Source organism: Anabas testudineus, chromosome 18 (assembly GCF_900324465.2).
Source record: "Anabas testudineus chromosome 18, fAnaTes1.2, whole genome shotgun sequence".
Taxonomy (NCBI): domain Eukaryota; kingdom Metazoa; phylum Chordata; class Actinopteri; order Anabantiformes; family Anabantidae; genus Anabas; species Anabas testudineus.
Window position 1 is genome coordinate 17,275,640 of NC_046627.1, and position 26,625 is coordinate 17,302,264.

A 26,625-nucleotide genomic window follows, 5' to 3' on the forward strand; every position below is an offset into this window, starting at 1 on the left:
TCACTGGTTATCACACAATATTTTTTACATTTATAATATAACTCATACTATATGTACGTATTATTTTGGATATAAAAACAGGTGGTTATTTGTGTGACTGCCTGATTAACAACAATTTCAGATCCCAGAATTACAGCACTAGATTAGCATTAAAATGTTTTTAAAAGAGTGAAATGTAGCTGAGATGACACTTGTGTAAATGTGTTTGTCATTATTAACTTTGAATCACCTTTCCTTGCCTTTCATCCTCCTCTTTCTGTTCTGCTGTCAAACACAGACGGTGGACGTAATAACAGGAACAGCTGTTAACCTCAGTGAATCTGTTGTAAAGATGTATAAAGTTGATGAATAGTTTAGTGCTTTATGGTGTAAAGTTATATTTGCATACAGCTGCAGAACCTGGGCTCCCTGTGCTGATCGGTAGACATTGTGGAGCTCAGCTTAGCAGTGTAGAGAGCATTTTCATCTCATTTTCACAGTTTGCCAGAGACTATAGGCTTTAAAAGGTCCAAATATTACTGTCCACACAGGAACTGTTAATGGGTATCATTCCTGTTTCATATAGAGAGGCTACAAAAAGTATGTGGACCTTTTAAAATGTCATGTTTTTCTGAACTAATTTGTCATAAAATGTGATCTGATCTTCATCGAAGTCAAGAGTATTAACAAATATAATCTGCCTAAAATAATAACACAAAAAAATTCTTCTTAATTTTTTGTTGAGAACAAACATAAATACCTCATAGTGCTATAGTGTAATAATGATAATCAATAAGAGTCAACTAGAGTCAGGTGCTAGCATACCTTGAGTCTTTGGAGGTGTGGAGTAGAGCTACCACTCGAACCTTTTGCTCCACACAAGAAGAATACGCGTATGTGAGCCATGCCTCACCAAAAGAAGCTTTCAGGGGATCTATAATCTAGAACTGAGGATTACAAGGTAATGTCAGAGACTTTAGAAATTTACCAGTCTACAGTAAAACAATCTACAAATGGAGACACTTTGGGACTGTGGCTACTCTACCAAGAAGTGGGCAGCCAGTCAAAATGACCCCAAGAGCACAACAAACACTTATCAATGAGGAAAGAAACAACCCAGAGTAGCAGCTAAAGATTTGAAGGCATCATTAGAACTGGCTAACATCTGTGTTCATGAGTCTCCAGTAGATAAAACATTGAACAAGCAGGGTGTCTATGGCCGGACACCACGAAGGAAGCTGCTGCTTGTTAATAAGAACATTGATGAATGTCTGAAGTTTGCCAAAGAGCACATTGACACTCCACAGCAGTATAAGCAAAATGTTTTGTGGACTGATGAAACTATGATTTGGGTCTGCTGTGCTGCATCAGGGCCTGTCCAGCTTGCAGTGATTGAGAGGAAGATGAATTCCTAAGTGATTAAAAAAATTCTTCAGGATAATGTGAGAATGTCTGTACGTCAGCTGAAACTCTGTAGAAGTTAGGTGATGCTACAGGACAAGCAGTTCTGCAGGAGGAATGGGCTAAAATTCCTCCTGAACGATGTGCAGGTCTGATCCACAGCTACAGGAAGAGCCTGGTTGAGGTTATTGTTGCCAAGGGGGGGTCAATCACATCATTTTTCACTATCACTATGAGGTTTTCATGGCTGTTCTCAATAAAGCAATTATTTTCGGTGCATTACTACTTTAATTAATTAATACTTTTGACTTAGATAAAGATCAGATCACATTTTATGTTAAATTAATGCAGAAAACCTTGAAATTCCAAAAGGTCCACATACTTTTTCTTGCCACTATTTCCAAGAGGGTGTTGGATAACCATCTCCCAGAGCGACATGATTCGCATTGACTTGTCACACAGTCACTCGCACTGTGGACATTAACTTCACTGACCTGGAATAAAACCGCACAGTGCAGCGAAGGGTTTCGTGGAAGCTCATTTACTCGTTAAATTTAGCCGCAGAGGGCGCATCTTTGCGGTCAAATGATATAAATTAATGTTAGTACCACTTTGCAACTGGTGGCAGTAGTTCAATGAACTGTGCAAATGCACAGACAGCTTGTGTGTAATAGCAGGGGCCTGTTTTCAGTGTAAGACAACTGTTTGGTTCCTCTGGGCAGAGTTTAACTCTCTCCCACTGTGTGCACCAAAATGATTACACAGATTTAATTTAGGAGTGCCATCTGTTAAGAAGAGCTGGAGACTAGAGACTCAGACTTAAGTCACAAAAATGAGACCCTGCAAGATTTAACATGAGATGAAGTTTGAAGTTTCATCTAAGCCATTACTCACAGTTTGTTCATCAAGACTTGGTTCTTGACTTAAACTTGTTGCAGCCCACCTGAGACTATATGTTGACTTTCTCCACTGTACACACATTCACATGTACATTGAGTTCAGAGAACAAAAGCTGTAGAGGCTGTGCAACAACCCGGGGCCATTCAGTTCTGTTCTTTGTTCTAGTTCAATTATCTGAAATCTCCATCTGCGCCTCTAAGAAAATTACATCTACTGAATAAATAATTGGTGCTTGCGAATCAAACTGCACGCTTTGCTTTGTCAATCTTATACGTACTTGTCAGAAAACAAACTCAAACAACTGAGTCTGCTTCATTATTCATGCAAGGTCATTTTTACCCTCTGCTTTTTTGTACTTCTTCACTGATCTTGCTGCTTCCTTCACAGGATCTGAATAAAGTAAACGTCATAAATGATACAGGAGCTGTGATAAAGGGTTATTTTTAGTCAAGAGCACTTTAAGGCCAGAAAACTCTGTCACAAAGTGCATTAACAATTCCTGGAGCACATAAAATACAATATTCTTCAAATGAAAGTCACTTAAGCCTCGGTGCAGCTTCGTGTCTCTGATACCTTTTCTCCAGTCTGATCCCATCATCAGTAATTAAACGTGGTGCTGTTGCATAAGTTTGTTGAAGCATTTTAACATCTTTCAGCTCATTGTTTTGGTTTTCTGCACCTCATTTAGAACGAACCCTCCTATAAACAACAAACTACATACATACATACTACAACAAAAAGCCAACTTCACACAATAATTGATGAATTAATTTATCAATTTATGTATTGTTGGACACATCACTCTTCACTTCTTATTCTGTGTAGTGGGCAGCAACAGATTTAATTACAGTACTGCATGGTGTCTGGCAAAGCAGCAAAGAGCACAAAGGACAGTAAAGTTAGTCATTTGTAGGGTAAATGTCTACTGATACAATGCGTGACTGTCCTCGATTTCAGTTTAGAAATCTCTCAGAAGTCTTTAACCTTACAAGTGCTGAGTCTGGCTTCACTAACTGTTGAACAATGGCCTCTCAACCTGTGCACCGATGCTTGAACCTACAACCTCGTGGCTTCTAAGTAAATGTTATGCTTCCACAAATAGCAGCTGATGGTTTTATCTGTGATTTGTTGCAAATGGTTCAAGCCTGCAGGTTTTAGTAGCATTTCCAAACAGCAACCCAATAAACTGCAGCCACTGACCTTTTTTGCCCTGGTCATTGGGCCCTGGTCATTGGCCTTGTTCAGCCCAACTCGATTATGTTGTAATGTCTCACACAAACACGCATAGAGCCTCTTGCAGCAAATGCCCACAAGGCATCGTGAGAGAAAAGACCTTAATCTTGTTTTTTTGTTTTTTTTTTTCTATGCAAGCTTTATTTTTTCGGTGATGCAGCTGCTCTTTCATCTCATCATGTTTCACTTTTAAATTTGGTCACATGCTAATAATAGTCTATAATAAGTTGCTAATTATAGTTTAATGAAACACAATGTTCAGGGTGTTCAGCAGGTTTTAAGGTCCAAACATCATCAGTCTGATGTTTATTTTTCTTTATGCTCAATAAACAAAGTTCAAATAAGGGTTTTTGTTTGTTTGTTTTGAAAAATATAAATGATAATGACAGATTCTCTACTGGGCCCGATAACTCCCTAAACTTAAAGAACGTTTAGAGGAAGTCACTGCAGCCAACAAATTGAAATGTCTCTGATTATCAGTGAAGCTGCCCCAGGCTGCGCTTCTAATCTGTAGCTAAGATTTTCCCACTTATAGCTTTAGGAGAAGTGATCATGGAGCCAAATATTGATTGGATCATCTCTGGCCAGGCGTGTGATGTATATGATATTGCGAAATTAGTCATATCACTGCAAGAGCCAAGTGAAATCAACGAGCTGCTGGATCCTATTAATGAAAAAAAAAAGCTGATATTTTTGTAGAGCAGCTCCATTTCTGACCTTCGTGCTACTCTGGATGTGATGTACTGCTGTAGTAAGCTCTGTTTGGGTGTGAGTTACGTAATGCACCAAATGGGAACTGTTAACAACAACAAGCCAAACACAGAAACTTCAGACTGAAAAGCTGATGCTCATCTGCTGACTGTCACAGCGAGGAGAAAAACAACAAAGCTGTTGAGGGAAGCACAACATCACCTCAGCACTTAAGGTCATCACCTTTGTTTTGTTGATAGCAGCAATTGATTTCCATTACTCTTTTGTTCAAACAAAAGCAAAAGCACAAAATAGCCAAAATACAACGATCCTGCAGCTGAAAAACGTCGTTGTCATGATATCATGAACTTCACCACTGTCGCTTGTTTATGGGTTTTGCAGGATGACAGAAACGTCTGAGGAAAGTTGCTCTGAATCGCAGAGAAATCATCAGAGTGAGTCTTGTGCAACACAGTATGACTCAGCTCAGCAGGATACAAATGATCTTTTAAATGACGTGCTTTAGTTTTTAGAGGAAAGTTAGCGGCATTCAGACTGGATGTGACTTCAGAGCATCAGAGAAGTGATGATGATTGTGAACAACGGTTAGCTCCTTCTAGCTTTGTGCTGTGCTTTGCTTTATGCGTTGATTGCCGATCCTTTTTACTCCAGTCACAGAACCCTAATTAGAATAATCTGTGACTTTAAAAAAGCTTTGAAAGAGACAGGATTTCGATGGAGAGAGACGTGTTTTTAAACAGTAATATGTTTGAATGTGAGCCAACCTAACACGGCACAATATTTATATGCACCTAATTTGATCATTTTAACAGTTTATCCAAAGCCACAGCTGCTCGAGCTAATTGAAAATTTGCCGATTCACACGACTTTTTGCACAACTAACCCTAGAGTCCATGTGTTAATTATTGTTCAGGAAACTGAGACACAACTGAACACAAGGAGTAGCTGCAAAATGGAATATTGTAATAACACATGTACAGTAGCTCTGTCTAGTCCCAGACAACCTGAACTGTGGAGGCCAGCAGAGTCCACAGACACGATGAGAGGAATCCAGATGGTTTAAAAACATCATCAGGTGTGGGACGAAAGCAGAGGCCTCGTTGCAGTGTTACATTATGTCTGACACATGCTGACCGAGAGGGACCTACTCAGGGGAACATGCTATTATCTGTCTGCCTGGGGAGATTTGGTGGACCTCTCCAGACCTTCTGCGTTGTTAGGAGTGTGGTATTGTATTCTTTCTACTGGAGCTTTCTCTTCGCACGAACCACTGATTGCTCGGATTATTATCTGATATTTTTATAGTGTTATAAAAACAATAAGTTATGTTATTAATGCTACTCCAGAGGACGGAGGATGGTGAGATTAACACTTGAAGAAAGTAGAAAATCAACTATCTGTGAGACTTTCAGTGGCCTGAAAGGGATCCGAGCAGAAAACGCAGCCTTTGATTCGCTCTTCGAGGCAGATTCAAATGAGACACTCGCACAGCAAGACTTGACATTTGGGAGATGAGTCACAAGGTTTCAGCGGTGTAGGCTGCGAGAATACAGAACCATGGCTCAGCAAAATGTAGGTGAGATTATCTCTGTGCACCCGTGAGTAGATACTGTAAAGCTCTTGTACAAATCTGACAATCTCATGACTTCAGTTTTAATCCAGAGGGAAACATTAAGGGTTTTTCTTTCCCACTCCTGTCAGTTTAAAATGTGAGTTAACTCATTTGATAGCTGCTCTACTGTACACTGTACAAAAACAAGTTGCTATTGATATGAAGTATTACGGCACCAGATTATTACCAAGTTCCAAACCCTCAGAGCTCAAAGGAGAAAGTTGGATCCTGGATCATAGAGCAGCTGACGATGACACCAGAGTGTGTGTGCTGGAGTGGTGAACGATGAATCTTTCTGATGAATTAGAGTCTTTAGTCTTTAGTGAGAATATTTCTTTTCCTGTGTTTTGAATTAAATATAGTTTTAGATCTTTTTTTCTGTGAAGTCTCTTCTATGAACAAACAGACCCAGTTTCAAGGGCCCACTCCAAACTGCAGCTTAAATTAAAAAGATTGAATGCGTTAGTTCGTTTTTCAGGTTATTGCAGGTATATTTTTGGAACTTTACAGAGAGTCAGACAAGGTCTATTCAAGGCTCCTCTGCTTTTAGTTTCCGTGATGATGATGATTTTAATGGTATTGGATCAAACGTGATGCAAAACTTCAAACTATTCTTTTAATACCAAGGAGAGAACAGACGCATCGGTTTGATTTGTATGAATATAGAAGTGTTGTGGTGCATTTAAACTCTTCCTGAAGAAGCAAAGCTCTATAGTACAAGTTTTACTTTCATTAATAATAAAAAATAAGTCCATTGTGTAAACGACCAAGAGTTACTTAAGGACTACCAACACAAATCAAACTTTTTTCTTGCTAAACTCCCCCATGTTTGTCTTTTATAAATGATGCAACGTCTTCTCCTTAACAATAAAGCTTTTTTAATGCACTTCTAGAAATATCAGGAATAACATCAGTGCTGGCATTGCTTCAGTCCAACATTAGCTCCCTTTCTTTAATTAACTGCCCCTTAAGAAAGACACGACAGACACATTAAGAAAGTGCATCATCACCTTAGAAGTAAGTATAAAGTTAATGGAGTGCGGGATGAATATTTAACAATTCTTTCAAAGAAATGTTGGCTGCTTTATGTCCCAGTAGCTCACAACAAAACACAAAAAGAAACCTGAAATAAACTGGCTTTAGCTCAAAATAGAAATAAGCAGCTGGAGGAAAAGCAGTAATATAATTTAAACTAAGGTTTCTGTATTAAGACTTAATCATCTTGCTGCTGCTGCTTTTATTTAAATCACAATTTATCCATTTTAACCGCAGGGTTTTAAAAGCCACTTAAATTTCTCACCTTTTCTCTTCACTCACACACACACACACACACACACACACACACACACACACACACACACACACACACACACACACACACACACAAGAGGTATGAGTGGGATGAGTGAGAGTTATCACAGCATGCCACTGCTAACAACAGATTTGAATGATGGACCTACGCAACAACACGGCACCGCTAACACTTTTTAATGAACACTCACGAAGGACTGGATCAAAGATATTTGCAGGGTTTCGCAAAGGGACATCAACACGGCGGGCTGATAAAGGATAATGGGTTGTTCAGTTACAGTACAGTCGGCGTATTGACGCCGTGTGATGGCAAAAGGGAAGACAGGAACCGCAGTCATATTCCACATTGATTAGGTTTCAGTGCAGACTCACAGAACTCTTAATCCATGAGAGCTACAGGAGGCTGAAAGTGTCCTAATGTATCAAAGGTATCAAATAATGTCAGCATTTGACAGTAAATTAATTAATGAATATGAGAAGTGCCCATTATGTTGAAGTTAAAAAAAAAAATCTAAACAAGAAAACAGCTACCATGGTGAACATTTAATTAAAGTACTTTATATTTTATAGTTTTTCTTTTAGGAACAAATCAGCTACAAATAAATAAAAAAATGCTTTTCTAAGAAAGACCAGCAGCTACAATTAGGAGGCTCGGTCGACCCAGACAGACGCTTTGATTTTTAGTTTTGTTACAATCTGTGGGAAAACACCTGGAGCTATGATGCCCAGACAAAAAAAAAATACAACTGCAAAGAGAGCAGAGGAAAAGCAAAGTCATTATAAAGCAATTAACAGACTCGTAGTGTAATTAAGACACTGGACTTCAGGACTATAAGAGTCACTTACTGCTGCAATCAACAGGAACATTATCAGCTCACGAAGTGTCTGTGTTCGTGCACATGTAGATGAATACAGACAAAAACCAAAGAAGAGCTTTGGTCAGGTTTCAGATCAGCCTTTTATAATTGTGAGGTTTAATAGATGTTTTCCAACCTGTGTATAAAACGGGAAATCAGATAACCGCAGGCTTCCTGGCCGTCCTGACAGAGGCTTGATAATGGATTAAAGAGGGGGACAGAATCAATACGGCTGTCCTCACTCTGGGCCAGGAAACCATCTGTACTTGTGAAATCTACAAGGGCGACCTGGCTTATATGGGTCTCTCAGAAACATGCAATCTGTCAACAGATCTGTCAGTCTGGTCAGGAGCCGTTCACAGCACCTGGATAAATGTCATGTTATGTCTGATCGGGCTTGTACGAGTATCCTTCACTGCTCGGTAACAAGAAATACAAGTTTATTTATTGGATATATAATGGTATAATTTTTGGTGTTGTGTCTCCAGATGCAGATAGTCTCACAAAGGTTTATTTATATATTATTATACAGTATAAGGGAAAACATTAAACTTATCTATTAGTGTAAAACTTGCTGTACACACACAAAGTACAGTTTTTAAATGCTATTTAATTAATAAAGTATCCACTAGTCGTGTATAAAACTGGTATATACAGAATATTTCAAAAATAAACTCAGTGTTAATTATTTATGAAGTGAGAGTGGACACTTGAATTCAGTGTTGACCTGGTGGGAGATCTTTTCCCAACACCACTTTTCAATCTAATTATCAGATGCGAGGATATGTCCTTTCCAAAAATACAAAGTCTAACTAAGTCTAAATGAGTTACTTTGTAATTTAGCTAATTACTCACTCCACACATGCTCACACGGTCTCACTAAATCACACATTTTTCTTGTTTTTCCCCCTGATTTTTATCTGATCTCTGCTTTTCCGCTTCACATGAAACATCATCATTACTGCAGTTACTTCATGTTCCTTGACACCTGAAGCCTCAACTCTAAGTGAACATTGGAGTTCAGAGTCAAACAGAGAGAAATGGAAAAAATTAAAAATTTGTACCAAAGAAATATCCCTGTCCATTCAGACAATACAGGAAGACTTCAAACTAAAGCTACACACAACTGTCCACCAACATGCTCCTCACCTTGAAACCAGCTACCATTACAGTATCTTCACATATAAATTCTTAGGGTTTCTTCAAGCTGCCTCCTTCATCTCCACTCCATAATTAGCATCTTGTAAAAGACGTGTAAATTACATAAGCACACATCTTGTCAGTGCTCATATGACCCACGTTTGTGGGTCACAGGAGATCGAGTGCCAGGAAACGTAAAATGATCCTAACAACTGGTCTGTGCAGTGTATTGGTTATAAAATTTTACAATGAATGGTCAGATGGGGGCGCTACATTATATCTTTGTTCAGAAATTCCTCAAAGCAGGACTCTTAAGACTCTTTCTCACTTTATGTTTTGTTCAAATCAGAGGAAAACTGCCAAAACTATTACACCAGAGTGTAAACGGTGACCTTTAAAACAAACAGCTCTGCCCTTTGACCAGACAATTTAATTTTTCAAACGCAGCATGACGATGCATCAAACACTGACTTTAAAAAAAAAATCCATTCACCACCTTGAAGAAATGTGTAATAATTTACTGCAAGGAAATTCCCGTGTACAAAGGTTGCAGGTGATGTATCCTTTGCTTGTCCTTCTTTCAGCAGGTAGCGATAACAGTGAAACAGCAGGAGAGCTTTCAGGCAGACTGTCAGTGCAGCAGGTTGGAGGGGTGCCCGGGGACGGGCGCAGATGCAACAACCCTTTAAAGAGTGACCTCTGGCCCTCTTTTAACCCATCCCATCTCTCAGGCGTCCTTCAGGCAAATATAAGAGCAGCAGCAGAGTCAAGACACCAGGGAAAATACGGACTGTGCGTCAACATGGACGGATATGGTTGTGCTTTAGGATTATTGATGCTCAAATGAGCAAAAAGCTGAAGCTTGTTATGATTCAGATTGCAGCCATGTTAGAAAGAGAGGACGTGAAGCAGGGTGTTTCATTATTAACAGAAACTGAAATCCTGCATCACTGCTAAACTTATAGGTTTAAAGAGGAAAACTGAATGAGTTACATGTTGTAAGGTTTTTGCAAAAAGTTCTGGAAACTATTGTGGTCACTTTTTTTAATCTTTGCAGAAGGACTGAGGCAGCTCCATCCAAAGCCACCAAAGAGCACATGGACACATGTCCTTTCTTCAATAGAGCAAGAAAAGCTCTCGACTGTTGATCCTCGGGCTTGGTGGTTTATCTTTGCTCTGACACGGTTTAGCACTTAAATCTAACTCCTGTTAGGACCACGGAGGATTTAGAAAATTGTGAAGAGAGAAAGCACATGAACATCAATCTATTGCACTTTGGGTGAAGCAGCTGCAAAGAAAAAAACAGTGTTTGAGATCTGGAGGGAGTGTGAGGTTTTGACATGGGGGAGTTAGTTGGTTTTCTTTTGTAAAAAATAAATTGCTGGCTGAAAATTCCTTTCTTTGTTTCCATAAGAACGATCAGCAGGCAACTCCAGGTCATCCTGCAGAAACACCCACACTGTTGACTTTTCTGTTTTAGATTCAATCTGAGATGTGATTGTAACAGCTATATAAGAGTTACCTACTAAAAGCTCTTTGGTTCAGGTTAGGGAAGGACTAGTTTTGTTTAAAGGTAAATAAACACATTGTGTCTGACTGTTAACTTATTATTCTAGTGGACCCATGTGCAGCACCTTTGTTCACCCTCTGTCTGAATTGGCTGATTTTAGCTCCCGCCTCTTCAGCTCACCTCACAAAGCAATGCTTATTTTACGTATTTTTAAATTATTATTTGTGTGATTTCTCCATTAGACCGACGGCTGCACTGTGAAAAGAGAGTTTGTTGTAGTATTACTCTGCACAGGTGTCACCAAAGCAGGTAAATTATATTTCCTGTTTGTTACAGGCAAACCAACACAAGTGGTGATGTTTACGTACTCGTTTGAAATTACAGTTCATCTCACATGCTACTTGGGAGCACTCGACTCAACCCTTCACGGCAAAGCTTGGAATAAGCTCGGATAAAATGTATGAGTTTCCATTTCTCACAAAAAGTCAATAGCAGTTAGTGAGGTTGTCTCTCTCAGCGTCTCTTTTTGAACATGAGAGCAGGCACCAGAGAGGGCTCACGATCCCACAGCAATTCATCTGTACTAATGTCCGATGACGCTTTAGCAAACCCTTCATTTGCAGCAGTGGTCAGCCTGTTAGCATTTTGTCATCTACCCTCTTACAAATACATTTACCATCTGTCTGACATTAGCTTGTGTACAGTAGCAACTATCAAAGTCTTCTGCAGGGATTTTTCTCACGTATTCTTTGAGCAATGGCACAAATATTAGCTGACATTTCCGGGAGTCAACAGCTATCTTCATTTCTGAACCTGGCCTTTCCAGTGGCTTGACATTTATCCCACATTTGATTGGCTAAAGCAGAGGAAGTATGCACTCCCTACCTATCCCTTGTTCTCCTTGTCTCTTTCAATTAAGAAGACTCTGCCCCTGGGGCTGCCTAGAAAACACTCTGAGCCTTTAAAGCATCTTGCACAAGCTCACAAAGAGCACAAATTTAGCATTCATGCCATTTGGTGTTTGCATGAAAAGGCATTAAATACGCAATTACATGTTGTTTGAGCAAATCAAGCAGAGTGTGCAACACTATTGACTTGTTCTGTGCGCACACTGCTTGATTTGCCTGATGCTGAACATTATGTAAACACAGGAACTTTTCAGACTCATCGCTGTGATGTTTGGTTTTAATTAAATTCAGAGAAGATGAAATGTATTCTGCGCACAATGTGTCCTATGATTCATAACAGACCTAATCAAGGAATAATGAACTGAGTGTGTCCCTCTTCTCAGGCCTGAGGCATATAGATTAGAATGTGGAGGAGTTTTCATGAAAAGATGGATTCAGAAAAGAAATTAGCCAATTTCTCACATTTTACCATGAAACCCTCTAAAGTCAGGAGCTTATTTGTCAAACATTCTTAAACGCAGCTTCATTTCATTACACAGCCTTTTCCCCTCTCTAGTCGATCAGTTCAGGATTTATAATTGACTTTACCTCAGTGAAGGTAAATGCTGTCTTCTTTAAAATGTCAAACGGTCACATAACTGATCATTATCCTTGAAAGTACTTTTCAAATCAGCATATGTCTCCTAGCGTTGTACAGCCTGGCCTTATCAGACTGTACAAATGTTCACCAACACTATAGTAATACAGAATGTGCCCACTTGGCTTATTAGAGTCATTAAATGTTCCTTAAATGTTCCACTGCTGATGAGACACTATTGTTGGTACTGTAGCAAGATAAACATGAGTGACAAAGTGACTTAATTTGGACATATTTGTCCCTAAAGAGGAGCTGACTAAGACTGCAGCATTAGGTGATCGATCGAACACACCGATCCAAATGGAAATAGGTCCACTGATGGGATGACGCCTGAAGACTGGTCGACTTTTTGTCTAGTAAAACCTAATCCTGTGAAATATCTCAGCGCCTACATGTCTTCCCCTCAGGATAAAATATAAAAGTTTGATGACCCAACATTAATTTTAAATTCCCATCAGCTTCAGATGAACTTTTTTGCTAAGTGCTAACTTTTGAATTGCACTATCTTGATAAACTAAGACATTAAACATTATGATCCCTACATTATATTTGTTTAATGAAATGTCCTGCATGTAACAAGTTCTTTAATATGAATGAATGATCCTTTACTTCATTTACAACATTATTACTAAAATTAATGGGATCAAAGAATAATTGAGTTTTAAATCCCAAAGTAATATTTTGACTTTAACACAGAGGCCACATGGTAAATAAATGGGGATGTTGATTTCTCATGCTCTAATGTCTAATGTTGTTGATATGATTAGTTATAAATATGATTCATGGGACGTCTCTGTGGCCCTAATTATTTAAACTTGGACACAGCAATGAATACAGTGTACACTAGTAACAGTTCAGTGACACAACAGCAGTCAAACTGTAGTTTAAGTCTGATACAGTAGGGGAGCAACGTTACTAATGCAGGCGCCTGAATCAAACATCTATTAATGTCTACTTTCTGGGTACTTTATTATAATCAGAGTGAGCTATTGTTGCAAGGGGAATTCAATTTGTGGAGCGGCTCTGTTGCCTTTCAGGAAGGGTAATGGGGAGCACGTCTGCTCGCACATGCGCTTTTTCCTCCGCTTGCTGAAGTGATTCGAGCAAGAGGCTTACTGCAAGCGAGCAGATAAAGTTGTGAGACATCAGGGGAATGGCAGTGATTCATTATTTCATTTTCACACGGCGTCAGACATTATTTTCACAGATTGCGCCGAAGATCCGCTGCTTACAGCTCAGTGAGCTGATAAGTGCTGCTACAAAGCAGACAGCCTTGTTTGCATAGCCCTCTGTTCCTGCCACAGTGAAAGTCCTGACAAGGAACAACACTGACCGCTCCCCTGCCTCCTAAATCACCAGTTATTTTGTTTCTACTCAGGAAAAGCTGACTCTTCTCACAATGAGTACCTTTAAAAGAAGGAAGAGTTGGTCTGAAATTACATTTAATACTTCTAAGACATAGATTTTACAAATGAAGTTGCTTTCAGTAAGGGCTGAACGCCCAGTGTATTCGATTGTGTTGTGCAGTTTTTTCTGATTTTCATGAAACAGGAGATAATACCTTCAAACTTAATTTTTGATCGACTCATGTTCAATATTACTAAAATGATCACGGCCTGTTCTTGCTGATATGGTGCCACTGCTGAACTGCTGACAAAACTCAGGCTCTGAAGTGTGTAGCACACTCAGCCAGCACAGTCAGCCCGTTATCACCAACGAGTGCATTAATATTAATGTGGATCTGTTATGTGCCGTGATGCTGTGGGCTGAAGGGAAGCCCAGTAGACTGTACAGGACTGTGTCTTCATCTTTATAAAGGATCTGCAGTGCCAGAATCAACTAACAGATCTTTGACTCCAGGTTGACACATGCAAGTACTTTGAAGATATTTCAAGTGGGTTTAGTACAAAACTCTGCAAATCTATTTACATTAAACCATGAAATGTGTTCAAAGTGTGCAGGAACCAACAAAATTAAAAAACGACATTTTAAGGAATTTCTTGAAACACTGGGTTTAGATAGATGCAAAGAAAAACAGGTGTCTATTTTCTGATTAGCTAGACATTTGTTGGGTTTTCTTAGATGAAGCTAGTTGGTACCATTACCCTAAACCCTGCATGATGTCAGGAAGAATAGCAACTGTAATCCACCACAGTCAGTACAAGAAGCCTGCTGTTCTGTTGATATTAAGCTTAGTTTTGTTTGCTGGGGTTCCTGATTCCTGGCAAAGGGTTTAAAAAAATGTGTGAGTTGTGCCAATGCTTCAAGTAGAGCTAGAAATTAGCCCTGGCTCTGTTAAACAGCTCCCTCTGGAAATAAGTAGCGCACCCTCGGGTATTGTTTTCAGCATGATACTTGAGCATATATCAACTCAATTTGGTTGTTAGTTGTCAATTACTAGTTGCCCACATAGTTTTTTTTTTATGATGAAGCCTAGAAGATTATGCATATTTAGTTCATTTAAATAAAGGACTCTACAACAAAATAAATGCAGTCTCTACAAATCGAGTCAGAAATATCATATTTTGCTGTTGTTGAAACATTGCTGCACAACAGAGCAGCTAACATTAGCTTCGCAGCACGTTCTGTGAAGGCAAAGAAAGAGGGGCCTCCACCTTGAATTTGTTTCAAGTCTCACCACATGACGTAGCGGCTGAATAAGTTAAAAAGAAAAAAACGCTGCTCAGACAAAAAGCGCACCTACATATATTTTAAATAAACATGTTGAAATGTGTCGTAATTATTACCCACAACCACCACATAATAATCTCACCTCACTTGCAGTCCTCTTTAATTATACGTCAGATGGACTTTGAGGCTCTATAAGTGAAATGACTTGTAGATTTTTTTTTTTTACTCTTCAGTGAATACATTTCCATCCTGTCTTCTCTTTCACAATGCCAGTGCTATTCAACACAGCATCCTCTGCTATGCCTCCATGCTGAGCACGACTTGAGATGAGTGACATGAATGTTTCAGAAGGTCATGAAAGAATAGCAGACACAGCATACAGCTGCTCAAAGTAAAAAAAAATAATCTGTGTCTGATCAATTATTCATTGGGTATTGCTTGTAATTTCTTTGAAAAATATAAAGGTGGATGAAAGTAAAAAAAGCATAGAGTATGAGTGAAAGAGCTGCCTTTGTCTGTGTGTATGTATTATTTGACAAATAATTATGTTCATGTAATGCATTGATCTTGACAAGAGAAGATCTCTTTTGGCAGCAGCGAGGTCAGATTCTCAAGGAAACCAAACAAGAGTAGATAGTTATAATGTTGAAAATAATTTGCAAATATCACAGACAGTGTTTTTAGAAAAAAAAAAACTGAAAGGGGCATATAAGTTCTGCATTGTTACTGAACACTGATACTCGAGGGTCCACAAAGCTGCTTCATTTATTCTGTTAGTCAGACATCCTGACTCACATTTGTGCAAAAAGGACAATTTGTTTCTGTTAGATTGAATTAGAAAATACATGCATAATACCCAGATAATTATAGCTGGCTTAATAACCACCAAATATACAATGTGAAGGACAACGGATGAATTTATCAAAGCTAAACCAGCCTGAACTGATCTACTTCATAAACGGCTATTAACAAACATGAAAACTGACAATGTTTCATTTGCATGCCTTTTAACAAGTGTGGCTGAAATATATCCTAATAGAACAGAGTGCTGTCACACACCGATAAAATAAGGTTGTAGTCATTATGATATAAATGTTCAGCCCTTGATTAAACATTTCGTGTACAAATATTAGTCACAGTTAAAACACAGACTCATTTATAAATTATGCAAATCTTAAATAAACAGTTGCATTGTATGTACCACACTGAACAGGAACTAACCTCCCTGGATGTTGCCAAAGTAAAATTGATCTCAGACTAAACTGAAAGAAATAAGTCTATTCTATTTATACAATTAAAGGCTACTGGAGGGAAAAATCTCAGCTGCTCTGTATCAATAAAAGCAACAAAGAGCAGTGGAAGTAGAAAAATGAAAAGGGACATGGATCAAATGTGTGAGTTAACTATTCACTACAGATGCTGTTAAAAGATTAATTCCATGACATTTACCAATGGAATTTATTTTATGAAGAGGTATTTAAAACTTAATTTCTGTGCTTTATGTTTTTGCAGAGGGCAACACATCATTTTATTCTTGAAATATTATAACATAAATATGTGGTGTGTTGATGCAAAGCTTTTGCTTTGTACATTGAATATATATTTAGCAAATCCGTCAACATGTAAGTGTTGTAATGTAGTGTTTGGAAATCCTACAATTCTTTCTATTTCCAAGGAATTCAAGGAACCTAAAACTATAAAATACACATGCTGGTTGAAGGATAATCAATTTATGTGAAGGAAAATAACAGTCAGGTGTTTCAAACGGTGAAGTGACAATCAGGTGAGAGTCTGAGAGAACCCGCTTTATTTAAAGAAGAGAAATCTGGGTCTTCACTGCTGAAGTCTGATCTTGACAGCACAGGTTTGTAGAAGTGTGTTGAACAAAACAGATTTCTAAAGGGCTTAAAATACGATTTGTTGATGTAGCCTGGAAAAGGAAACTAAAGGCTTCACTTGCAGTGGCCACTGTCAATGTTCATGAGTCCACAATGGTGTGCGGGGCAGAATCGCAAGAAGAAAGCGACTACCATCCAAAAATAACACTACTGCTCATCTACAGTTTTCTCAAGACCAAGCTGTTAAACCAGGAGCCAAACTCTGCCTTCCAGCAAAATAACTGTATCTCATCTGTTAAACATGGTGGTGGCAGTATCATGATTTGGGGCTGCTTTGCTGTCTCTAGACCAGGATGACTTGCACAAGACCATTCTACAGGAAAATCTAAAGATAACTAAAACATTTAAAGCAGAAATGTGTCAAAGTCCTGAACTTTATACTATGTAAATGCTGTTTGAAAGTCCTGAACCAGGAATTTCTCAAAACCAAGTGTCATCCTGGATTTAAAACTATAAGTCAGTCATCCCTCCAACCTGTTATGCCCTGCTGGTAAACAGCTACAGGAAACACCAGTTACTGAAGGCATGGCTTACTTACTTGAGCCACACACAAATACTGTCAACTGAGTGATTTGATATTTTCCTATATTAGAATGAAACAATTGATTTTATTTCTCGTGTTTAAAAGGGTTCAGGTCTGACTACATGCGACTTGTGAATTAGCTTCATAAACAGTACTACATTGTACTTGAGTTGTGAGATCTCTGTACTTGGGAAATACCCATCTGCTTCTGTGTCATGTGAAATAAAATCTTCAGAGACTTCACTGAAGACATTGTTTAGTGGGGGGGGGGGGGGGGGGGGGGGGCTACGCTGCAGTAAATAGGGAGTGACTTTCCTGTGTCAGATGTTACTGAATGAAGATTATACTAATGAAGAGGACATTGCTCATTTAAGTTGTGGAGCTCTTCCAGAATCACATGATGAAAATTAAAGGCATTTCAAACAAATGAAAGGCAGACAAAGTCTGCAACTGCCTTGTGAAGGGACTAAATGAAAGACAGAGTGGACTAAAGTGGCTTGAAAATGTTCATAAATACTGTATGTGAGTGATCCACTCATCCCCAGTCCTGTGATTCTCTTCAATATTTCTGCTGCATTTGGGCACTCGACTGAGTGCTGTGTGTGCAAACTGAGCTGCCCATCTTCCCTGGGAAATGCTGCTCCCTTTCAAGATGTCTCGATTATTATTGGCCCAAGCAAAATAACACCTGCTGTACTCAATTTTCCCCAACCCCTCCATTTGTCTGCTAGCTCGTCAATATTCTCTGAGTCCAATCTTACTTCCATGCCGCTCGTCGTCCAGAAGGCTGCAGCCACTCTACAATCTCTGACATGAACTTATTTCAGCTCACACTCAGGAAGCTGTTTGCATCCAATTTAAGGAAATGCTGTATTTTTGCAAGGTGGGCAAAGCAGTGCCTTACCTCCAGATCAGACCTCTAGAGAGCGTCCTGAATTCTCTGAACTGGACATATTTATTAGAAGTTAGTGCCCAGCTCTTTGGGTATTTTGTGCTTGTATTAGACAAGAATTATAGAGAGAAATAAAGGATCGAAACAGCTGCAACTAAGGTCTCCAGTCGGATTCACACTAGATACACTGTGGTTCACAGTCATCATCTTAAACCCACTTCATTGTGCCTCATTTGGCAGAAACCTTAGAAGCAAAGCAACATATTTTTCTCATTTGTTTCTCAGCGACTTAGAAATGTGAACGGGAGGAGCCAGAGATTGAACCACCTACACTGTAATCAGTGTTATATCCACTGAGATGAACCATTATTATTTGCTCAATATTTACCTGAAGGTACAATAAACCTCATGATGCAGTGAGACCATTTTACATAATAAATATCTAATTAATATGTCATAATTATATTGTTTGCCTAATTAATATTGTTTGCCTATTGATCAATTATTTATCTAATCAACCCTTAAAATGTTAAACTTCCTTTGGAGCATGTATGAGACTGGACACTTGGTATGTGGGAGCCAACCTCTGATCTCAATGTTCCTCCAGTCTTAGTAAACTTCCACTTAAGTACAGTGTGATCCTGAATACTTTACCCTGTAATGACACAATAAATTGCCCATCTCTTATTAGTTTTATTGGCTGCTGGGCGAGCGACTCGTTGATCATTATGACTGGGTTCATTACTGAAGCATGGCGCAGTATACTCACAGCCGGCTTTAAATTATTTATGCTTTTATGGACTAGAATAGTATTGGACAATAGAGCTGAATAAGTAAAGGTCTTGTATTTCAGAGGGATTGTGGTGGTGTGATTTACGCCTTTGCTAGAGAAAATGAACTCAAATCCATGTGGACTTTGTTTGTGTGTGTATTATGTAACTTATCATGAGTATAAAACTATTTCATCAATTAAGTCCAGTCTACAGTCCTGTTAGATTGTTTATTCATTTCAGGATGTGTCTACTGTTGTTTTAACATTATCATTATCAAACACAAACATAATAAACTGTGGGATGTAGGAATTACAGTGTGCTGTGCTGTCTGCATGATAAATATAAATTGGAGGTTGGCATGTTTTCATAAATATAGCCTACTGTATCTGTTTGTCTCTAATTCAACGTGCGACATCACTTCCCTCAGCAGGAGTGTGACTTTTTGAGTGTTAACGGTTCAGAATAATAAAATAAGCAACATGTTTAGTTGTGTTACTGAGAACTTAACTGTAGATCTGGTTTCATTTGCGTCTGTATTCCCACCTGATATCGTCAATATTGTAACCAGTGACCTTGTTGTTATATCAACTGTCCAAAAATATCTGTGTTAACAAAAAATGAAATGATTTCAGGTGATGCTAAAACATATTGGTGAGAAAGGTGGAAAGCAGTCACAGATGAATTCCATATTAGACTAAATTGAAGCACATTTAATTCAGAAAAAGTTTATATTTTAAGTTGTGCTTTCAATCCTGTCACTTTTACTCATCGTCCCTTTTGATTTGTGAGGGATTTTTTCCCCACTGTAAAATAATAATAAATAATCAAAGTAACATTAGTAAGTGTGTGTACCACAGAGAATATTGAGTTGATGTTGATGGACTTCTTTGTTTCCAGTTGCCTGGCTCCTGCAATTTTGATGTATGAAAACGCTTCACAGCGTGTGGCAGGGATATTAAATATTGTTTACATATTTAGCCCTGTAGGGGTCGTTATCCCCGATATGAGCTGTTGGTGGAGATTGATGTGCCGTTCAGATCAATACCTCCACTCTGAAACATTTCCAGAGGGAATCAGCGATTTGGGATATTACTTAAGACTTTAATTCCTGCAGAAGTCAGATTTAAACATCCATCTGAGAACTGTAACTGAAGCCAAATACTTTTACATCAAGTATGACAGTTCAGACACTGAACTATAAATCTGAAATGATTCACTGCTTAAAAGGAGGAACTGCCAGAATCAACTTGTTACTTTTAATAAATCGTAGATGGAGGATATGTTTTGCTCCACTGGAACTAAAAACTTGCTTTTAATTCATATGGATGTCGATGATTAACACTGTCAAAATCTCTTTCCCAACACCAAACATGTAAATTAATAAATCGTTTTGAATTATAACCTGCAAATAAATGTCTAAGACTTGTAAGGGTTCATGCTGAGCTTTCACTCAGCCTGCTCTCCCCCTCATTGTTTCTTGTCATGCCTCACAAGTGCCTTTGTGCTCATTAAGCACCATGCTGCTCGCTCCACAGCAGCGTTCTGCAGTGAAGATTTGTTCGTTCAGCTCTCCTTGACTGGTCCGCTCGGAGCTTAAGTCCAGTTAATGCTGGTGACCACGAGCTGTAATGACACTGAGGCCAATAGAGGCATTATTCTCTGCACCAGTGGCGAGTTCTACATGTTGGAATTGAAGATTATGTCCCCAGTACCATGCATATTGTATGTGGACCGGAGATAAGTGTTCTGTAATCAGATGGTGATAATAAAGAGACACTGTCGTTTTAAAACCCAACATGAATTATATTACACTGACTGATTTAGTCATAGTAAAATCTGACAACAACACTAGCATCCAAATATAAAAGCAAAAACTAAAGCCAAATGAAAATGGTGCAACTTTGACTCGTTTTATCAATGCATAGACTTATTGGTAAGTGAAACACTCAAAATATTAAGAATAAAGAGCAAAACACATTTCAATTGCATCCACTTCAAAAGCATTTTGGCATGTGGTATAGTCCCAGCTGCCTAGTTTAAAGTTTAAAATTAAATTTTATGCAAGTTCATGACTCAACACTAGCAGACTTCCCAGCATGCATTGTTTGACATTTAAAACTTCATAGAGACTCTTTTTATTATAGTTTGAAAAACTATAGAACTTCAAACTCTTTATAGTTTGAAAAACCAATGATGATGAAAACTCTATGTGTTAAAACACATCTTAAATACTTTTTTTCCGTATGAATAAAAATGATGCTAACTATGATAAAGGTTCTCGTTGAATACAGTTCTTATCTATAGACTCTAATAAACTAAATAGGAGCAGATGAAGATGTTGTCTTTGCACTGGCAACAGACAACAGCTACAGCCATTCATCAAATTCACTGTCACACTCTGAATTAGCAGGAACAAAATCCTCAGTGTCAGAAGATCCCTCTTCTGGAAAAGTGGACACTTCTTCCAAACTAGGTCATCTGTCATCCAAAATCAGTTACATAGCCTCCTGAACTGAAAATCAGTTTGCCATGCCTTTCTGACTAAACAGATAATGAGATAAACAGGCAACATATTTATCTGTAGTTTACAATGAGCAACTGTACTTTACGGGTTCCTGTGAGAACAAAAAGTGAGAAAAGAGTGTTTCATGTGCTTGAAATGTATCATTAATGCAACCTGTTGCTTAACTGTGATTAGTTTACTACAAAAACTGTGTGTGTGTGTGTTTGTGTGTGAGTGAATATGTATGGGAGAAAGGCACAGTTGTCCAAGTGGAGGTGGTGTGGGGGTGACATGCAAAAAAAAAATGTATCACCTCTTTATTTATCTGTGTATTAATCCATATCATGTTTGCTGATCTTGACTGCAGTTTTGCCACTATTATTACCTTCAGGTCTGGGAGACCTGAACACCACCAACATAGCCAAATAGATTACAATAAATAAACCTATTCACAAGTCAAGTCAAGTCAAGAAGCTTTATTGTCATTCCAACCACATATAGCTGAAGCAGTACATAGTGAAATGAGACAACGTTTCTCCAGAACCATGGTGCTACATAAAACGGCAACAAGACAAACATGGGGCTGAGGACTGCTAAGTTGTCCTAGCAAAACACATAAAGTGCATCCTGTGCAACCTAGTGCAAACAGTGCAAGAACACAAAGAAAAAGTGCAGACAGACGTCAGAAGACAGTGCAAAAACAGAACACAAAACACAAAACAGCAGCGACCAGTAGCGGAAATGAATACAATTTACAACTGAAGGATGGAAACATGTCAAATCTAGCGAGTGTGTGTGCTCAGTTCAGTTTGTTGTGTGTGTGTTGAGGAGCCTGATGGCTTGGGGGAAGAAACTGTTCAAAAGTCTGGTTGTGAGGGCCCGAATGCTCCGGAACCTCTTCCCTGATGGCAGAAGTGTGAAGATTGGGTGTGAGGGGTGGGTGGGGTCGTCCACAATGCAGGTAGCCTTGCGGATGCAGATTGAGCACTGGGTAATCTGTGCACTGTGGTCGCCGTTGTGCAAAAGATTGTCAGCTGTAAGTTACACATTATAGCTGAAAGTAAAGTTGATTTAAGATTACAACTCTTTTGGTAAAGTATGGAACTTTATTGGTGCTTTGTGGATGATTGAATCACATTTGTCATGCAACGTAGCAGTGGTCGCCTCTAAGGCTGGGATGCTAACCAGGTGACTTAGCTCCTACAGAGCTCCTAAAACAAAAGCCCAAGGCACAAAGACCTCTAATAGATGGTTGAAGGATATGTGACATATATAGATGAGATCATGACAGTCCCAACACTCCATCAGCTTTTATTGTAATGATACCCACACTGACAGTCGAGACCGATACTAGCGGCACAGTAATTATGGCTGAAAGCAACAGCATCATTTCCTACTGAGTTGTTTAAACAGTTTAAACACTCAACACATCTTAAACCCTGCAGATCACTGCTACGTGATCACTCTCGTCTCCTCGGCTCTCGGGCATCACAGACATGCTTCCGGACGTTGATTGAAAACCATCTTGAGAGAAAATTGTGTGTTTTTAAATCCGGACGGTGAAGGATTTCCAATCCAATTCCTATCAGTCTATAATAAAGGAGCAGACATCACAAGTTATCTATTGCAACGTTCATATGGATGCTGACAGCAGCAACACGCTCACAATAAGCCACAACTAACTTCCTGGAGAACGAATAATAACTTTTCTGGACTTGTTTGGCAAGACTCGAGTTTTTGAAGGTGACCTTGGGACCATGGGGGTGCTGCTGCAGCGGTATGGGTGCTGAGGGGGAGCAGCGTGAGGCAGGATTGAGTTTGGAAGGTCACTGGTTCAACTCCCTGGATGAGCTCTCAGGACAATTTAAGATAGTGAGTCATGCTCTCGCCCGTCTCTGCTGAACTAGCAATGTACTGTTGCCCTGGTGTGTCTAGCCAGATATGCTAATTACCTGAAAATTTGCCCATCTGCCAATCCGCAGGTTGCCTATAAAAATAAACAATAAAGTGCTTTGGTAATCAACTTTTTCAGCTGCCTATAGTGTTTTCATGAGACAAACAGCAAAATATACACATTTCAGGAAGAGGTGAAACTGGATACAAGTACTCTGTGAGGAGGTTTTAGGATAGGTGCTGCACATTTTGCTTGAATATTTTAATTTTTCTGATCTTTTCATTCACATTTATCTCAATGCTGCAGTTACTTTGCTGACTTATTTTATATATGTTTCAGATTACTTACCTTCTGGTGTACATTTTGACTGCTTAACCTTATGGTTACACATTTTGTTAAGCCTCTGCCAATTTAAAAAATGCTGTTATGAAACCTCTGGTGTAAAATGCAACAGTTTTCTATCAGCAAAAAACTCTCAACCTATTTGGCTACTTGACTTCCATTACAGGCATGTGTCGCTCTGCAGAGTGAAGTACAGCTGCAGTATGTATGAGCTTGTTCTCCTAGAACCAGTTTGGGTTAGTTAGTGGTCTGAGTGCACTTTTTGTTTCTCTAAAGGAGCTTTATGGAAAGAAAATATGTTCACCAGAACAGAAATGTATCCTTCCTTTCATGGGAGAGGCTCCGACCTTGATAATAGAACAAGCCAGAGATGGTAAAACACCAAAACATCTGTAGGAAATAAAACAAATCACAAAGGGTTGAAGCTGCTCAAACTGTACTGCCCGATGTTAGATGAGTGGATGAGTAATAGACACAATGAAAAGGTGATTATGTGACTGTGGGAGGAGATGAAACGCAGCAGAATGTAGAAAATCCAATCTGATAATGAGCCCAACTCCAAAACTTCCAACACGGTCTCTAATCTTCAACTTTGTTCAAGTCAATCCTCCATCCACTCTCACTCTTCTCTTTCTCTCTCTCTTCTCCTGAAAACTGGTCTCAAATAAATGAAAACTTGCATGATTTTACCTTTAAAATACAAATGTGAATGCAGCTGAGATTTAGGAAAAACAAACCCTCCCAGGGGACTTAAAACACTGATTTTGACGCATCATACTAAGTTGTACAGAATAGAAATAGGGTTCATTTAATTTGCCCTATTTGATGTTGCAACTATTCTCGATTGTGAATATGGAAATTGAAATAATTTAGGCTGAAACACAGACTTGTCTCTTGCTTCACCAAGTTGTGTAATAAGACAAAAAATAAATAAAATAAAAAATGCTGTGTGCCGGGGGGCGGGGCAGCAGCGGGTGGATTTTATGAGAACAACACATGGGGCATCATTGGGAGCAAGAGCGCACCGCGCTGAAGGAGGGCGAGCTGCGGCTTCACGCCACTCAACTCCTGGCACACAGGAGGCGCATGACAAAACTAGAATGTATAGACTGCGTGGGAAGTTATTTTTATTTAGGTAAATTATCTTGAGACACGTCGATCGACTGGCTGCAAACAGCATCCAAGGACTCCAATAAGTAAGGACTCTTTTTTTTTTTTTCTTGTGCGCGCCCGTCCGTGTCGTCAGATTGGTAAATTAGCGTTGTTGATGAACTCTCCTGTCATTAAGAGACTGAATGTGAATTCATGCCAACACTCATCCATTTCCATGACATGTAAAAGGCGCACGCACTCGGGATGGATTCGCTCAACGCCAGCGGAATGGACGCGTTCACGGTGATCCACCTGAATTCCTCCTGGAGCCCGGACAGTGGATATTCTTTAGCAGCGATAGCCAGCATTGCTGCTCTTGTAAGTTTCCTCATCCTCTTTACCGTTGTTGGAAATATACTGGTGGTTATAGCTGTGTTAACGAGCAGGGCGCTGAAAGCTCCCCAGAACCTTTTCCTGGTGTCTCTGGCCACCGCGGACATCCTGGTCGCCACCTTGGTGATGCCGTTTTCTCTGGCGAACGAGCTCATGGGCTACTGGTATTTTGGGAAAGTTTGGTGCGGTATCTATCTGGCTTTGGATGTTTTGTTCTGCACTTCGTCTATTGTGCATCTGTGCGCAATAAGCCTGGATCGGTACTGGTCCGTTACGCAGGCTGTAGAGTACAACCTGAAGAGGACTCCCAAACGCGTCAAGTGCATCATCTTAATCGTGTGGCTTATATCCGCTTTCATCTCCTCTCCTCCGCTCATATCTATAGACGGCAACAGTGACATGAGCTCTCTGCCTCAGTGCGGGCTCAACGATGACACTTGGTACATCCTCTCCTCCAGCACCGCGTCCTTCTTCGCTCCCTGTTTAATCATGATCCTGGTCTATATCAGAATATACCAGGTGGCCAAAACTAGAACTAGAACCATGTCGGGAAAGAATCCCAGGCCAGATGGTGTTACACAAACTGAGAATGGACTCAGCAAAGCCACCTCCCCTTTCCACGGCGAGAAAGAGAACAGTCACTGTGAGTGCCCGCCTACACCCAGCCAACGCACCATCACCACCGGGCCACACACGGAGGATGCTGACATGGAGGAGAGCTCCTCCTCAGAGGGCAGAGGTCACAAGGCACAGCAGCAGGACTCTCAGAGAGCCAAGGGGTCCAAACAAAAGAAAGGTTCCCTCTCCAAACACTCCACTCAGATCTCCAGAGTCAGTAACAAATCCATGGACCTTTTCGCCTCCAGGATGAAACGCCGCCGGAGCTCTGTAGCCAGGAAAAAAGTCTCTCAAGCCAGAGAGAAGAGGTTCACGTTTGTCCTGGCTGTGGTCATGGGTGTGTTTGTTGTTTGCTGGTTCCCGTTTTTCTTTAGCTACAGCCTTTACAGCGTGTGCAGGGACTCCTGTAAGATCCCTGACCCCCTCTTTAAGTTCTTCTTCTGGATTGGCTACTGTAACAGCTCCCTCAACCCGGCCATCTACACCATCTTCAACCGGGACTTCAGACGTGCCTTCCAGAAGATCCTCTGCAAGTCTTGGAAGAAGTCCTTTTAGCTGTGATGCACAACCGCTGCAGCATTGTGACAATCGCAAAGGAAACATTGAGTGAATTTAAAAAAAGAAAAAAGTAAAAAGATGAAGCCTGTTCTGTCTGTTACTGCCTCCTGTTACTCGCTGTTACGTCTCATTGTCCTGTTGTCGTTCAGTCATGGCAGTGAACACCCTGGTTCACCTACTGGGTGTCTGCACAAGTTTCTGTGTTTCCATTACAGGCTACTTATTGGCTTTTCCTGAAACGATTAGTGAGTGCTCCTGTTCCGTTATTCCCAGTCAAGTGTGTTGTAATGCTTTGTAGGGTCAATCAAG

The 26,625-nt window shown here is 39.7% G+C and overlaps 1 protein-coding gene across 1 annotated transcript; it reads left to right on the plus strand.

Moving 5' to 3' along the window:
* Positions 1–24,992: 24,992 nt before the first annotated feature.
* LOC113157608 (alpha-2 adrenergic receptor) lies at positions 24,993–26,415 on the plus strand. The gene has a single exon (XM_026353186.1). The coding sequence runs from the start codon at positions 25,012–25,014 to the stop codon at positions 26,311–26,313; it is 1,302 nt and encodes a 433-aa protein (XP_026208971.1). The 5' UTR covers positions 24,993–25,011; the 3' UTR covers positions 26,314–26,415.
* The last annotated feature ends 210 nt before the right edge of the window (positions 26,416–26,625 follow it).